This window comes from Pelmatolapia mariae, linkage group LG22 (genome assembly GCF_036321145.2).
Source record: "Pelmatolapia mariae isolate MD_Pm_ZW linkage group LG22, Pm_UMD_F_2, whole genome shotgun sequence".
Classification (NCBI taxonomy): domain Eukaryota; kingdom Metazoa; phylum Chordata; class Actinopteri; order Cichliformes; family Cichlidae; genus Pelmatolapia; species Pelmatolapia mariae.
The window spans coordinates 23292636-23308212 of NC_086245.2; the positions used below are offsets into that span (position 1 = coordinate 23292636).

The following is a 15577-nucleotide window of genomic DNA, read 5'->3' on the forward strand; positions in this document are numbered from 1 at the left end:
CCAGCACACAGAGCATGCTTTTTTTCAAAATGCTGCTCTGCTAATCTGCATCTTTGATTCATTCTGTCGTTTTGTTGCTGTTTCTTGTCTGTTTAATTGCAACTGTAGATACATTTAGCCGGTGAAGCTTGCTTCTCTTCATCGCAGTCTTTCTCGCTTCTTAAATGATAGTTCAAGTTGTCAAAACAATATGTGAAATCATTCACAACATGTTGTTACTTGCACACAGCAGAAAAAAACGTTTCTCATTCATTGTTAGCGCTTGCGATTGTTTTATCACATCTCGCCAAATCAAAGCCCAATTGTCTACAATTTGAACAATTACTGCTTTCTGTGTCTTTGTGATCAAAATAGATAATGCGCCTTCACAGCTGAACAGTTTCTCTTTTCTTTTTTCCCCTCTTTCTAAAGTATGTTGGAATTATTTCAGTGTATAAACTGTCATACACTCCATGCTGAAAAGTCTCTAAAATTATGTAAATCTGCCAAGCAAAGTCACACGTTTTTGGCAAACTCATTTAAAGAATCTTTGTAGTTGCAGCAACTTTTGAACGTGGAGGATCCTGATCAGTTAAACATGTTACAAGGTCAACCGTGTGCCGAAAGAAGACGACAATTACCAAATGCTCCATCGTGTTTGCTGGAGATAAAGGAATCTTCAAACTGGGCTGCTTTGATGCTAAGTTGTTGTCAGTTATACTCAGAAAAATACTAGTCTGGCTCACGAGGCTTTCAGTGTCAGTAAAACTTGTAGTAGAAACTTGTTTGGAACTCAGCAGCTAAGGGGAGTCTGTCTGTCTTTCTGACAGAACATCTAAACATTTCGACCACCTTGGTTTTTCACAGCGTCAGAGGAACTTTTTATTTTGACGGCTGTTTCAGTGACTTGTTCATTGACATTTTTTTTTTTCATCAAGGTTTTGTGTGAGAAACAGCCTTTTGCAGCTGTGTTGAATTGCATTCCTGCATTTATGGGCTGCTTTGGGAAGGGCATCTTCCGTCCTTAGAACTTTACCACCTGATATAAAGAACAATGTACCAAAGCACTTTGGAAACACAGTAACAGCTACTTGTTAATAATGACCAGCTGAGTCTTTAACTTACTAGAGATTCAATGCCTTCAATGAACCCCCAAAAGTGTTTTTTTTAAGCCGACCAACTAGAAAGACACTGGATTGGAAGTCCTTGAATCAAAGCAACAACCGTCCATCTTCATTTAATGTTAAAGTTATCAAAAAGTCACTTTTTTGTTCATGAGTCTAACACTGCACGATTGTACACGCGAAGCACGTTTGATCACGCTGAGTGCACAAACACAGTGACTTCATTAATTCTCTCCTGACTCCCCTCCATAAGCATTAATATGTATTGCTATGCGCTTGTTTGTCGTTGCCATGATTTTCCTGGAAATCTGAACACTTTGACCGGCGCGTTTGTGAATTCCAGCGAAGAAAGCACGGCGTTTGTTTCAAAATGCAGAATGCATGAATTATCATATCCAATATAATGGTGGCATTCACTACACTTAGCTGATGATAAAGGTGTCTGCCGTTTCTTTTACCGAAAACATCCACTATCCTCGGATGCCAGAGGATTGTCAGCGTGGCAAATGAAGACCCTTTCATGAATTGGATTCTGATTGAGGCACTCTTGTGTGACATGCATTGGTGATGGAGAGCAGCAGGACAGGCTTATTTTACATGAAAATGTAACAGCTTATTATGCCATAGTGTTGAGATTGTTGGCTGTATTATGCTTAACAATCTTCATTTGCTCCGTTCTAATTTATATCCCATTTTTCTTCACCGTATGCTGTTATTTGCTGCTTCATTTCCCAAAAGGCATTCATTACAGCTTTCTACTGTAATTTTATCTAACTCAGCCAAAGCCCCATGTATAAGCTGTCTCATGCATACACATTCTCAAAGGGTGTCACTCTTTACAGGTAAACTCTCTGCTCTCCGCCTGTAAGTCTGTGTCACTTTTTATTTATTTTTTTTCACCCCTGTTTGTGCCGCATGTCACTCTATTATGCTGTGACCTAGACGACCTGATAACTCAACAGGCAGCAGGGATGTTAGATGGGATGTTAATCAAAACATATGATAACATCTGCACAACCCTAGCAAGATGAGCAGTGAGATAGCACCAAAAAAAGAAAAAAAAAATCACAACCCCCACACCCATTTCATTTCACTTGATATTGATCCCACAGGTCTAATCTGCCAAGTCACTGATGCCCTAACATGATACAGAGCGAAATGTATATGCTGTGCAGTCACAGAACGCGAGGAAGGCTCCGGGCACACGGCGGGGGCGCGTGCCAGCTGTTCAATTATCCGACACACTTGCAGATGCACACAGAAAGCGTGAAACAGTCGAGCATAGTGGAGAGGATCAAACGGCTTATCCTCCTCTCGTCCATTTCCCAATTTTCTTCCCCAAATTATGTGATTGAAATCAGTTGCCATGGCAACGGGAGATTTCGGGGCGGGACTGGATCTGCGTTAGATTAGCAGCAGACCGTGTAAGCCTGAAGTGTAGGTGCGCGGCTTGCCGTAATACATAGAGTTAAATGCTAGATTGATGATGTTGACTAATTGAAACTTCGCTGGTTAGTGGATCGGCCTGGCTCTCCACCATCTTATTTGTTAATGTTAATGTGACTTTTTCTAATTGCTTTTCATTTGCAGCCATAATCACAGCTTTGTTAATTACATGAATATTTCAGAGCCAAGCTCATTACAGGGCCCGGCATATTTCCTTCTTTTTCTGGCACGCATTCTGCGACACTTGGTCTCACTCTCTTTCCTTCTCATTTGTGCGCAGACACACACACATACACACACACACACACACACACACAAATCACTTGATTTAGCTAATTATTGTATGACTTATTGACCACTCCTAGTTATATCTTGCATTTTTACAAACTGCCTCTAAGTCTCATATGCTCAAGTACTCCTGGTGCTGCTTGCACACACCCACACTGTGTGCTTTGGGTCGCCTATGACTAAAATAACTTCCATCTATCTAATCCCAGTTTTCATGCTTGTAGTTAGACCTCGTGTCAGGAAGTACAGAGCGCTGGGGTTACCTATAGAGCACCCAGTCACTTTGAATCATATATTCATATTACACTCTATTGCATGGCTGCTTAGCATTTTAATGAAAGGAGCCTTATAGAGTTGTTCACACTGGGAAATCTTATTGGGCCGACATGCTTCATCGTCCCCACTAAGGCTCTCTTTTATCTTTTGTCTCACACTTTTGATCTTTCTCCCCGTGTCTGTCTGTAGGTCTTCCAGCCCTTGTTGTAGCAGTGTCAGTGGGTTTCACCAGAGCGAGAGGTTACGGCACAGCCAGCTAGTGAGTATTGCTTCCAGACCTCGTGACTTTGTCTCAGTCTATGTGAATATCATCACTAAATACCAGCTTCAACCATGCATTTGTGTGGGCTAGAGGCAGAGTACCATTCATTGGCCTCATTGCTGATGATTCAAAACATGCAAGTGTTTTTCCCCCTGAGGTGTTCAAACTAAAGTTTATTTTATAGGCGAGTATTTTTATGTATTTAGTTTATTCAGTCAAAGCAGTCCATGTGTGTTATAAACAGCTGAGTGTGTAAACCCCAAATCTATTGTTTTACATCAACATCATCAGTCTTTTCTCCATGTATCCATGTATCTATTCTTACAGTTGCTATAGTATATTTCTTTCTTCTGTGCCACAGGAGGACAGTTGCCTATCCCAGCACGCACTATGTTCAATACGCAACACATCTTAGCTGCTTATGTAGTGGGCATGGTATAACATTGACAGTCCTGTTCACCGCAGGGACACATTAACCCCCTGAAAATCAGCTCTGATCGGCAGGTTAAATAAAACATATTTACATATCATGTGTGAAAACCTTAATCGTCAAAAACTAATCAGCTAATTAGCTTTTGATTTTTGTGGTTCTGTTAATGTTTGATATTATCGCAATGGCTCCATATCCAGCAACTCCACCACTGAAAAAACAATTAAAGATTTTGATTTTCTAAATTTGCTCATAAATTAAGAAAATTATTCCAGCTTAGAGCCAAATGGCTTGTTTCTGTCATTCAAGTGAGAAACTAATAGTTTTAAGGTCTTCAATATAAAATTAATCTCCTTGCTGTCAAGTGTAAGTGCAAAATGACCTTTAAGGCATTTCAATAACCACGTCAAACAGGTGAAGCATGATTTGAATGTTTTGTTCAAGAATATGAAAATCCAAGGCAGCTAGGCTGACCTTTAAGCAAAATGTACACAAAAAAGCTTTATTACATACCCAGTCAATAAAAATGCATCTTAAAAAGGTTTATTTCCCTGTATTTTACTTAACATATCATTAATGTGAGGGCTTTGTGGAGTTTTGGGTTTTTTTTTTTCCATCTTAAGCTTTCTCTTTATTGAGCTGTAATTAAGATGACAGAGGGGTTTCCGCGTGCTCTGATGACATTACTGGAGGACACATTTAAACTCATTAAGTCTCACTAGCTTGCAAAAACCAAATAAAATTTCCAGTTTGAGGATATGTTTTAGGTAATGTACATAATAAATTTGCTCAGCACTGAGGGCATTATTTACAGAAAGAGGCACTTAACCACACATTGAAAGGCTTTATCCCTCACCAAGGAAATTTGGAGTTAATGTGATACTTAATTGAATGTCTACTTGTTTTTGTTAAGTACTTGGCACTCACAGTAAGTGAAATGTGAGACCGGAATCTGGCGACGTGATATTTTACATGCTGTGATTTTTCTGTGTTTACGCACTTTTTAACACCTCTCCTTTTTTCTTTTTTTTCCTCTACTAGTTGCTGGCTATCGTTGGAAGGCGGTTTGCTTTATGCCTTTGTTGGGCCAGCTGCTGTCATTGTATTGGTGAGTGTGTCCATTGTACCTGCTTCAGTTCAGTTCAGTTTTAGTTATATAGCACCAAATCACAACAATGGTTGCCTGAAGGCACTTTATACTGTAAGATAAACACCCTACAATAATAGAGAAAAAAACAAACAACCAGACGTTCCCCTGTGAGTAAGCAATTAGCGATGGTGGGAAGGAAAAACTCCCTTTTAACAGGAGCAGCAGAACCAGGGTCAGGGAGAGGGGCAGCCATCTGTTGTGAGCAGTTGGAGGTGGGACAAAATCCACACTGGAAGAGATTCAGAGTTTAGTAATGGTGTATAAACGGTGGTCTATAAACACATATAGAATTAAAAAGGGTGAATGAAGAAACACTCAGTGCATCATGGGAAGCCAACAGGAGCGTGACTAAGGGAGGATTCAGGTTCCATCCACATGACGAAGTTCCTTTCCTCTCAGCCAGCCGGCCTCTCTCTGTGGTCACACGGCACAAATATTCTCCAAATATTTTGCAAAGTTAGCCTCCCAGCTTGGGGCATTAAAGCAAATGCATGTTAACCTCTGAGGGTTTTCCTCACTCGCGCATGCACATGTAAGCATACACACCCAGGGTGTACACGACACAATGATGAGCTGAGCGCTTTGATCGCTGAGTCTAAAATGTCAGCCCAGAAAAAAAATAAAAACATATTCTAGCTGACAAGAGCTGCCGGCAATGCAGCGCAAGAGTGGACCTCCATCGCAGTTCTAGCCCTGAATCTCTCACTGTTATATGCATTTTCAAAGCATAGGGCACTGTAGCCAATGTTTTAAGTATTAATATGGTCCAGTGGTATTTTCAGATCTAAATATGCGACTAAATGGTGTTCCACGGAACGTAATAATGTGCGCTTTCTTCATTTTTGCCAGTTGCCATAAAGCAGACGGTTTTATGTTGAAGTAAATATACTTCTGTGTTGCACTACAGCAAAACTGAGTGCACTGATTGTATCTCAGAGGCGTTTAATCATCTGCTTTTGTGTGCTGCTGTATGTGGCTCAGCTAATTTCTCCTAAATGGATCCCTGGGTAGATATTGCCACCACTAAGCTTAATAAGTCTGGATGGGGCATTAAAGTTTGGTAATTGCTGCCACTGGCGTTGCTGTTGTGTGTGTCCGTTTATAGCTTCTTTTCCTCTGTTGTTTGCACATGTACCGTACAGTACACGTCAGAAAGGAAACATGGATCAGACAGCACAGGTGTGCAGAGTGATATGCATGATTTTGAAGTAAATCCCTGACAAGCAAACAGCAGTTAGACAGTTTCTGCAAGCTGCAGTTTGAGGCACAAGGGAATACAGGATTATGTGGTGCTGAATATTCATCATTATGTTAATCTAGTGTCTTGCAATGCCACTGTTATTATTTAAAGGTTACACAGTCTGAAACTCAATGCAAAACAGTAATAAATCGCATTCCTTTAATTGAAAATATTAAATAGTGTTTATACACTTGTATAAAAACTATAAATACTCGCGAGGCTGGTGCTTTATTTAAAAAAATGCAAAATGCATGACTCTAAAAAAGCGTATTTGAATAAGTTATAAGATGAAATGAAAGTTAAACATTCAAGTTTCGAAAGTTGGAGCAGTTTCATAAAACCCACCAACTTGCTTAAAGTTATTTTTCAGTGCCTAGTATGTCTTGGTGCGCTTCCAGCTTTTCTCCTCCGCAATGTCAAAGTACGCTCCACACCCCAGCTGCTACGTGGTACCTGGCCCCCTGGTGTTGTTGCTGGGGCCGCACTCTAACAAACAGCTGTAATGAGAGCAGGGCGTTGGGCAGAGAAACACAGACCTTCCCACAGGACTCTTCTCTAATTAATGAACCTGGCCTTGGGCAAATAGCTGAGCAGAATGGTGCTGACTCACAGAGCCTGGGCCAGACATGACTGGCATGACAATAGTGCTCTCACAGTCTGGCACGTTGTAGGTAGTTGTCAGTAGCACACGCGAGACTGAAAGAGATCAGAGAAAGAGATTTTTTTTTAATGAATCGTAAATGCCACATGTACCATACTGACGATCCACCAAATGCTCTGTCTAGTTTGGTGATATGCAGTACAGGAGCTCCACCGGGGACTGTGCTGTCTCCATTCCTGTTCACCTTGTACACCTCAGACTCAGTACAACTCCAAGTCATGCCACATACGCAAATACTCTTGACAGTTCTGGTGTTTGGATATATTAGTGATGGGTAGGAGGAGACGTACAGAGCACTAGTGGATGTTTTTGTGGAGTGGTGTGGCAGAAGTCATCTGCTTCTGAATCTGAATGAGACCAGAGAGGTGGCGATCGACTCCAGAGGGAGGTGGATCGCTACACAGCTTTGTCTGTGATGGCATAGGCTATTAATGTGGTGGAGGAGTACCCAGTACCTGGGCATCCACAGTGACAACAGACTGAACTGGAAGACCAACACAGAAGCTGTATACTAAAGAAATGGGATGAGCAGGCTCTTTTTCCTGAGGAACCTGAGATCCATCAATGTGTGCAGCAAAATGATGGAGATTTTCCATCACTCAGTTGTGATGAGCACAGTGTACTTTACTGTGGTCTGCTGGGGGAGCAGCATCGCAGCTGGAGACACCAACAGACTGACTGAACTGATCAGGAAGGCTCTGTGATTGACTGTATCTTTTTAAACCACTACACACTCTGTAATACAATATATCTGTCATGCAGAGTGTCATCTACCAGATAATGACATATTATTATTATTATTATTATGATTATGATTGTTATCATTATTATATGCAGTGAAAGGAAATATGAGTATTTCCCATTTCATTTCTAAGAAATGGGATTTGAGCAGAAATTAGGCTTCTGCAAAGGATGTGAAAACCAAATATTTAACATGGTACGTGTATGTCAGACTCTAACTGTTCAGCCGCTTAGTGGTTGTAATTTTTGGCAGACATGTTTTCAGCATATGGATTTTTTCCTCTTAGCTAGTAGCAGCTCTTGGCATGAGCTGAAGGAGGTATTCAGGCAGACATTCAGTTTAAGAGCTTGGTAAGAATAGGAATGCATTGTAGGAGCTGTGTAGGTACGCATCAGGGTGTGAAAATCACTTGTCACTTACACCGCTCGCTCCTCCAGCAGACTTCCCAAAGAACCTGATAAACGATCAAACAAAGAATAGGCAGAGAAACCCATGGCTGATGGAAGAAAGCGTATGAGTGAATGCTGGCAATCAGGATTATGACGAACATGTCGCTAGCACAGAAAATCTCCCACATGGGCAGGATTTCAAAGTAGAAGGGGTCTACATGTGGCAAGCCTCGGCTCAGAGCCGTGTGCGAGTGTGTCTTATTGAATCTGTATCACTGGGTCACCGCTATAACCCAGATGTTTGGCAGGCTTAACAACGGACTCCTCATTAGTAAGAGAAACAAGTATGAGAAGCAGTTTTTTAAAGCTTTTTTTTTGCAAATAGCCCTGTTTCAGAACTGCCATAATTATAGGTTAAAAAAAGTACAGGACCTGCTCATTTCAAAAACAAAAAAACAAAGCAGTGAGCTAAAAGTTTAGTTTTTCTTTATAATGAGTGCAATTCTCCAAAGTCAAAGCAAAGTTGGATTTGGTTTTAGTTTTATTTTATTTGCTTTAGAAATGTAAAACTTTTGTCCTGTGCTATGTGGATCGAAGGAGTAGGATGAAACCAATGAAAGGAATGTCTGTTACCTTCAATTCACCAAATTAAAGCTGAATTTGTTCATGTAACTTAATATGTTGATTGTCTAGATTTTGCTAGGGTTAGGCCAGTTGAAGCATGACATCATTTGACGTAGGAATTAGTAAGTAATAAAACCTTTAGAAAAAAAGCCTATGCTTGGCTTTAATAGTATACATAATACTTTGTATAGTTCATAAATAGATGTTTTTATTCAACCGACCCCAACGCCAAGTCAGCTCACTCTCCCTGGACAGTATTTACTCTTAGGGGAATAATGTTGTATCTTCTAGATATTCGTTTTTGTTTCTTTTGCATTTTTTAAAAGACTAAGTTTGTAGTGCAGTAAAAATAAGTAAAAGTACAAGCTTTTGTTATTTGCCCTTTTGAAATCCATTTTAATATACGGACATACATCATTTTTAGTATGATTATTATTATTAGTATTTCTTATGTAGATAAAGCTCATGTGTAGCATTGATTGTTTAGTAAATCCACTTAAATGTTTAATAATAAACATGTTGGGTTTTTTTTATTAAAAGTTCACAAACCACCATCTATTCAAATTGTTTAAACTCTTATAGCCGTTACTGCAGTATACATAGCAAAGATATAATATAATGGCATAATATTTAGAATCCCCTTATATCATTCTCTATATGCCTGTATGTTGTCAACACAAACAATGGCAGCAGGAAACATTGCTATAAATACCTCTGTAACGTTATTATCACTTATTATTATCAATCTATTGACCTCAAAGGAGAGGTCAGAGGTCAGATGTGACATGATGGCACTTTCTATCCAAATCATAGTTTTATGGCTTTTTTGTCAGTTTTCAATCAATAAATCTTTAAGTTGACCTGGAAGACCTTGGTGATGTAAACCAAATTTTAATGGCTTGTTGATGTGACCCCACTCTACATCCCTACAGAGTTTTATCAAAATTCATTCAAAACTTTTTGAGCTATCGAATGTTTACAGAGTGATGACACACATGCAAATGCTATCAAAATCACAAAGTGGTTAGCAGAGATAATACAGATAAAATATATCATTACTAATGGCTTATAAACATTCATTAATTTTATTGATAATTAAAAATCAACTTGGTCTATGAGGCTTTTTCAAAGTTGTCTTCAACCTTGTTAAACATTAATAAAAGAAGATACAAAGCCATTTGATCGCCTGTTGTCGACTCTTGTACCACAGCAATGTGTCTCTGTCTCTCAGGTGAATATGCTTATTGGAATCGTGGTGTTTAACAAGCTCATGTCTCGAGACGGCATCTCAGACAAGTCTAAAAAGCAGCGTGCTGGGTAAGTTGCCTGCACTTCACACACATACTTACACACAGACACACACACACGTCCATCCACGCACATTTGCTGCATTAGTTACATTTTCCCTGCTGTCAGACAAACTTAGGAGCACAAAGTATTCATGGCAATTAACTAGAAATGCTTTCGAGGGTCTGAGCACGTACACCTACCTGTACATCTGTGCCTTCAGTAAAAATTATCCAAAAAAAGGAAAAGAAACAGAAAAAATATGATCCAATTTGGCAACAAAATGACAAGACATCTGCTGTGTTTTGTTGCTCTGTGCATTGCATTTTACTTCGCTTTAACATACGCTACCCATCTAGTTTTGTGTGCTTGAAGTGACATCGCCGAATAAAGTGGATGTGAAAATCAATGGCAGATGGAAATCTAATTACATTCAATAAATACCTGGATTATGTGGATTAAACCTTATATACTATTGAATCCTAACCCACACACATACACACAATATACAGGCATATGTCTCCAGCTCCACCGTTGTTTGTATTAAAGTAGTTCGCAGCGCTCATCATCTTTCTCATTCTGAACGGCACTCCCACATCTAAAAATCCATGTTTTCATTTTTACACCTATTGATTCCGTCATTTGTTTTCCTTTTTTTGTCTTTATGCCATTGCATTTCCTCCGACGTCTATACAGTAGTGCACAAATGGAACTTTTAATTTGTTCGTAGCTTCAAGGGTTAACAGTACAGCTCTGCTCTCCAGGGGGTTGATTAGCTTTTGTTACCCGGTGATGCAACCTGAGATTAAACCAGTCGCTGTGTACAAACACACCTACGCGCACACGAAAATACACACGAACAGGTGTATCCTTCTTTGTCACATGAAAAGTCCTTGGCCTTATCCGAGCAGTAAGCACATTTCGTCCCCCGATTCTCAGAAGTGTGTTCACAGAAATAAAATGCTCACACATACACACAGACACACACACGCACCACAGTTGGTCGTGTTGCTAACAGGACAAGCTGTCATTAGCGTAATGTATTTCCTTATGAAGCCATGGGGATGTGGCTGGCAACAAGGCAATGAGCTGTGATGGGACGCTAATGTAGCATAGCAACATACTGCCCCATCATTCTCTGCTTGCACGTATATACTCAAATTCAGTATATACACACGCAAGCGTGCGCACATTCACTCTCTCTTTCTGTCTGAGTGGTCGACTGTAAGTAAGTAAACAACCAAAGGAGCCAGAAAGCTTCACTTTTGCACAGTGATATAAAAAAACGAGATAAAAAAAAATATATATATATATATACGTATATATATATATATGTGTATATATATAAATGAAAACACACACATAGACCTGCTTGCACTAGCCGCGGAATATATTTTTGGTACTTGCACCGGTACTTCCTGTCTGCATCACTGTAATCTGTTAATCCACATGATTGCTGTAACATTACAATGTCCGTCTCTCATGTTCTCTCTACTTGCTCTGAATCGATCTTTGTATTCTGACTGTTTTTCATTGCTGCTACTTTTTAAGATCTGGTTTTAATTTTTCCTTTCTTTCTTTTCTCCTTCCCCCTTTCTCCCCTCTCTTTTTTTCTTTTTATTTCTTCTCTTTGTTGTGTCCACTTTCTCTCTTTATGTTTATTTTTCTTTACTTTTTCCTCTTGGTTATTTTGCAACTGTGACACCGGCACATTCACCTGTTGTCATAACTGGTACTTGTCCTTCCCACACATCCCACACCCTTACCTACCTCCTGTCCTCTTCACCTGGGTGCGTGCGTGTATGTGTTTATGTATGTATGTCTGTACATGTCCTAAAGTGTCCCAGCGGAGGCGCGTAGCCGACTGCTCCTGAAATGCTCCAAGTGTGGCGTGATCTCAAGCACCGCTATGTCCAACTCGACTGCCAGCAGCGCCATGTTAGTCCATCTTCACCTCTCTATCTCTTTCTCTTCATTACCCTCACTCTCCTACATCTTTTTTAATCTCTGGCTTTCAGTTATGATGCAGGATCTGGCTAAGTAATGAAAGGAAAAACACCTGCTCTACTATCGCTGCAATTTAATGAGATCATGTTTTCATCCAAAGTGGTATTTCCTCTGGTTGCACTAAGCAAATCTGACCCCTGTCAAGCTATATTTGTGAATCATATTTAGAAGTTTGTTTTAATCATGTTTGTGTTACACAATGTTCAGAAAGGTTGTTAATGATGCAAACTATTTGGGTAGTGTACTTGCATAAACGTGGATTTCATATTAACCAGATCATGTAAATATTCACAGTAACACACGTAATATCACATATATGTGAGAAAAAGGAAAACCTGACTCCAAATTTAGTGATATAAGTTTAGTGGTGTATGTGTTTAATAAGGTGCCATTCTTATTATAATGACAAAAAAAGAGTTTTCTCTCTGTGAGCACATAAGCCCCACCCGCCTGTTGTTCAAACCTTCTGCTTTTAATGGGCAGGCCAATCAGAAACAAACAAAAAAAAGTTGATTTAAACAGATGAAGAAGAGTTAAAACAGCTTGTTTAAAACAATTTGTGAGCTGAGGGGCTGCACAAAGGCCAAGTAAGAAAAATAAGATTGTTTACAATCCAAATCTCATTGTAACCATTAATAAAACTGATTAAAAAGAAATACATAGACTGCTACTAACAATAATACTAAAAATCAAGGCAATAAAATTTTTAAAAAATCACTTCAAAAAATCTTAAATGTGTTGTTAGATGTTTTCTTTGACAACGTTTTGCTGAGCTTTGCTAAAAAAGATTCATAGCAGTTTCTTTTCAAACACTGGATTGTTTCTTCTGTTCAGAGGATTGTTTTAATGGTTTCATAATCAGGAAGACCTATAAACCTTCACACACAGGGTTATTTTTCATGTTTTTCAGTTGCCTAGATCCTTGCTAAAGACAAGTCGACTCTATCGTTACATATTGGCTCAGAAAAGAAGTAGAATAGCAAACTTGTATGAATTTCCAAACCATCCAATAGTCAGGGGTGCACATAAGTGGTCCGCAGGTGCGCATTCGCTGTCAAAATAAAAGACGCGCACCAGATAAGAAGTTGCAACGCGCATTTGCGTACATAAGATTTTCTGGAGGAGGACAGACATTTGTTTAGAACTCTTAAAGATGTCGAAGAAGCAAGCTCCTTTAAGCAATTACTTTGGTGTTCCTCCACCTCCAAAGAAATGTGAGAAGGAGTCCGAACCGCAAAAGAAGCGCGTATTCTCGGAAAAGTGGTTGCAGGAGGTGAGCTGGCTTCAAACAAATGATGAACGCACAGAGATGTGGTGCAGAATATGCCGTGAAAATCCCACTCTCGCGGATAAAAACAGTGCCTTTTATATGTACGCAAACGCGCGTTGCAACTTCTTTTCTGGTGCGCGTCTTTTATTTTGACAGCAAATGTGCACCTGCGGACCACATATGTGCACCCCTGACTATAGTCATTGTTCCTTATACCTAAGTCTCAGACATATACAAGTCATATTGGACTTCAGGTGGTTTACTTACTTGCTTACTTTGACATTTACCTGACAGTTATCACTAGCTCGACTGTATAAGTTGTCAAGGCAAAGAACACACACACCCACACAAGATTGATTTATTAGTGATGGGCAACAGATGCTACTTTAATATGTAAAACGTAGGATCAGCTTTATTAGTCTTATGGAACATTCAATTCATATGAATCATACCTCTTTTTTACTCATTATTTTTATTTCTTTTATGTAAAAATTTCTTGTAGTTTCTTGCTCTGCTGGATTATGACGTTTGGTCACAACCGCAGTCGGCACCACAGGGAGTTCACAGGAGAAGAGCAGTTACATCACTATAATTTATTGTTCTTTATTCGCTTTTGCTCGTTTTGCACATCAACAGAGACGTGCGTATTTTTCCATGTAGGTAGACGGAGCTGTCCGTCTTTTTTATTGGACAGTTATAAAACCGTGAATATGTGCTCAGACGGCATGAACATTTTAAATTGGTGTCTATCTTTGTGGTGTTACAGTCAGACACGCACACACACTCTTGTACCTCAGAAACCCCATGTCAGTACTTGTCAGTGACTTGTCTTCCCCCTCCTCGGTGGGCTTCTGCCCATTGTCTTCGCAGTCTACCAGCATGGCACTTAGTGTGCATCAACTATGTAATTGTGAGCAACTGCCAGTCCAAAACTATCTACATGATTACACATCATCTTCCATTTATCGGTGAGAATATTAAGTCTGATTCAAATCCCAGTGTGCCAATCAGTTTCAAATTGCCCACTGCTGTGAACCTATGACTCATCTCCATGTTTACATGAGTGTATGTGTGTGAGAAGTTGAGTTATGTGACTTGCCAGATATGACTCATCTGGTTTGGTTTGAGACTGAATCCCTTGTTCATTCCCTCCTTTCCTCCTCCTCTGCCCCGACCTCTGTCTCCTTCTTTCTTCTCTGACAGGGCATCTCTGTGGAGCTCCTGTGTGGTTCTCCCGCTGCTAGCGTTAACCTGGATGTCAGCGGTCCTGGCCATAACTGACCGGCGCTCCACACTCTTCCAGGTGATGTGTCTCACAACACCAGTGCATGCTAAGACACTGCAACTGATCTGTAGCTTTGAGACACCATGGAAAAGCTGCTTTTAAATGTTGGGAGCCCTCTGAAAGTTCAAGAAACACCTGCTGTGTCACAGATATAGATGAAGTATTTGCACATTTACTGCTGTTTGTTCTTGAATAGTCAAACGATAAAGATGCAGTGTTGGAAATAGTTATCTGATCCCCTGCTGAATTTGTGAGTTTGCTCACTTATGAAGAAGTAAACAGTCTCTATTTTTAATTCAATTCAATTCAATTCAATTCAATAAACCTTTATTGATCCTGAAGGTTGACCCCGAAGGAAATTGGGTTAAGACTGCCGACCTTTGCCAGCGCCATCTTACCCTTCTGACCATACATACATTACACAAACATCACATGGGGAAGACAGGTCAGAGAGGTATAACAATGGAAAATGCACAACATATCAGTAGAGCGATAGAATATCAACCAACAATCCAGAAAAAAACATATCAGATAAAGTTATAAATTTATTTTCATGTGACTGAGTGAAATAAGCGTTTGATCCCCTAAACTTAGTCAGAATTATGGCTTTCACAGATAGGCTGTGTGCAGGTCATATATAATCAATCAGTCAATCAATTATAGATAGTCCTGATCTCAACTTGTTATGTGTATAAAGCACATCTGTCCACTTAATCAGTTTTTTCCATCCCAACCTCTCCACAACCAAAGAGCTATAAAAGGACGTCAGGTCCTCCACAAGGCTGAAATGGGCTAAAAGACCAATGGCAAAAAGCTTGGTGAGAATGTGACAACTGCTGGTGGAAATATTCAGAAATGGAAGAAATATAAAATAATCATCATTTGTCCTCAGTCTGGAGCTCCGTACAAGATCTTGGCTCATAGGGTGAGGATGATCATGAGATAGGTGGTGGATCAGCCTAAACCTACACGGGAGGAACTTGTTAATGATCTGAAGGAAGTTTTACCGCAGTCACCAAGAACACTATGGATAACACACTCCCCCATAATGGACTGAAATGTTGCAGGATTACAAGTCCCCCTGCTCATGAAGGCGCATCTTAAGTTTGGAAGAGAA

The 15577-nt window shown here is 39.8% G+C and overlaps 1 protein-coding gene across 16 annotated transcripts in view; it reads left to right on the forward strand.

Annotated features, from left to right (window-relative positions):
* adgrb2 (adhesion G protein-coupled receptor B2) overlaps positions 1–15577 on the forward strand; it is a 260606-nt gene that overhangs the window by 210380 nt on the left and 34649 nt on the right. For all 16 annotated transcript variants that reach the window (XM_065471127.1, XM_065471122.1, XM_065471125.1 and 13 more), the window contains 5 exons: positions 3303–3372; positions 4847–4913; positions 9843–9928; positions 11738–11836; positions 14379–14478. In XM_065471127.1, the coding sequence (XP_065327199.1) occupies positions 3303–3372; positions 4847–4913; positions 9843–9928; positions 11738–11836; positions 14379–14478 (422 nt within the window). The remainder of the gene's footprint in view (positions 1–3302; positions 3373–4846; positions 4914–9842; positions 9929–11737; positions 11837–14378; positions 14479–15577) is intronic.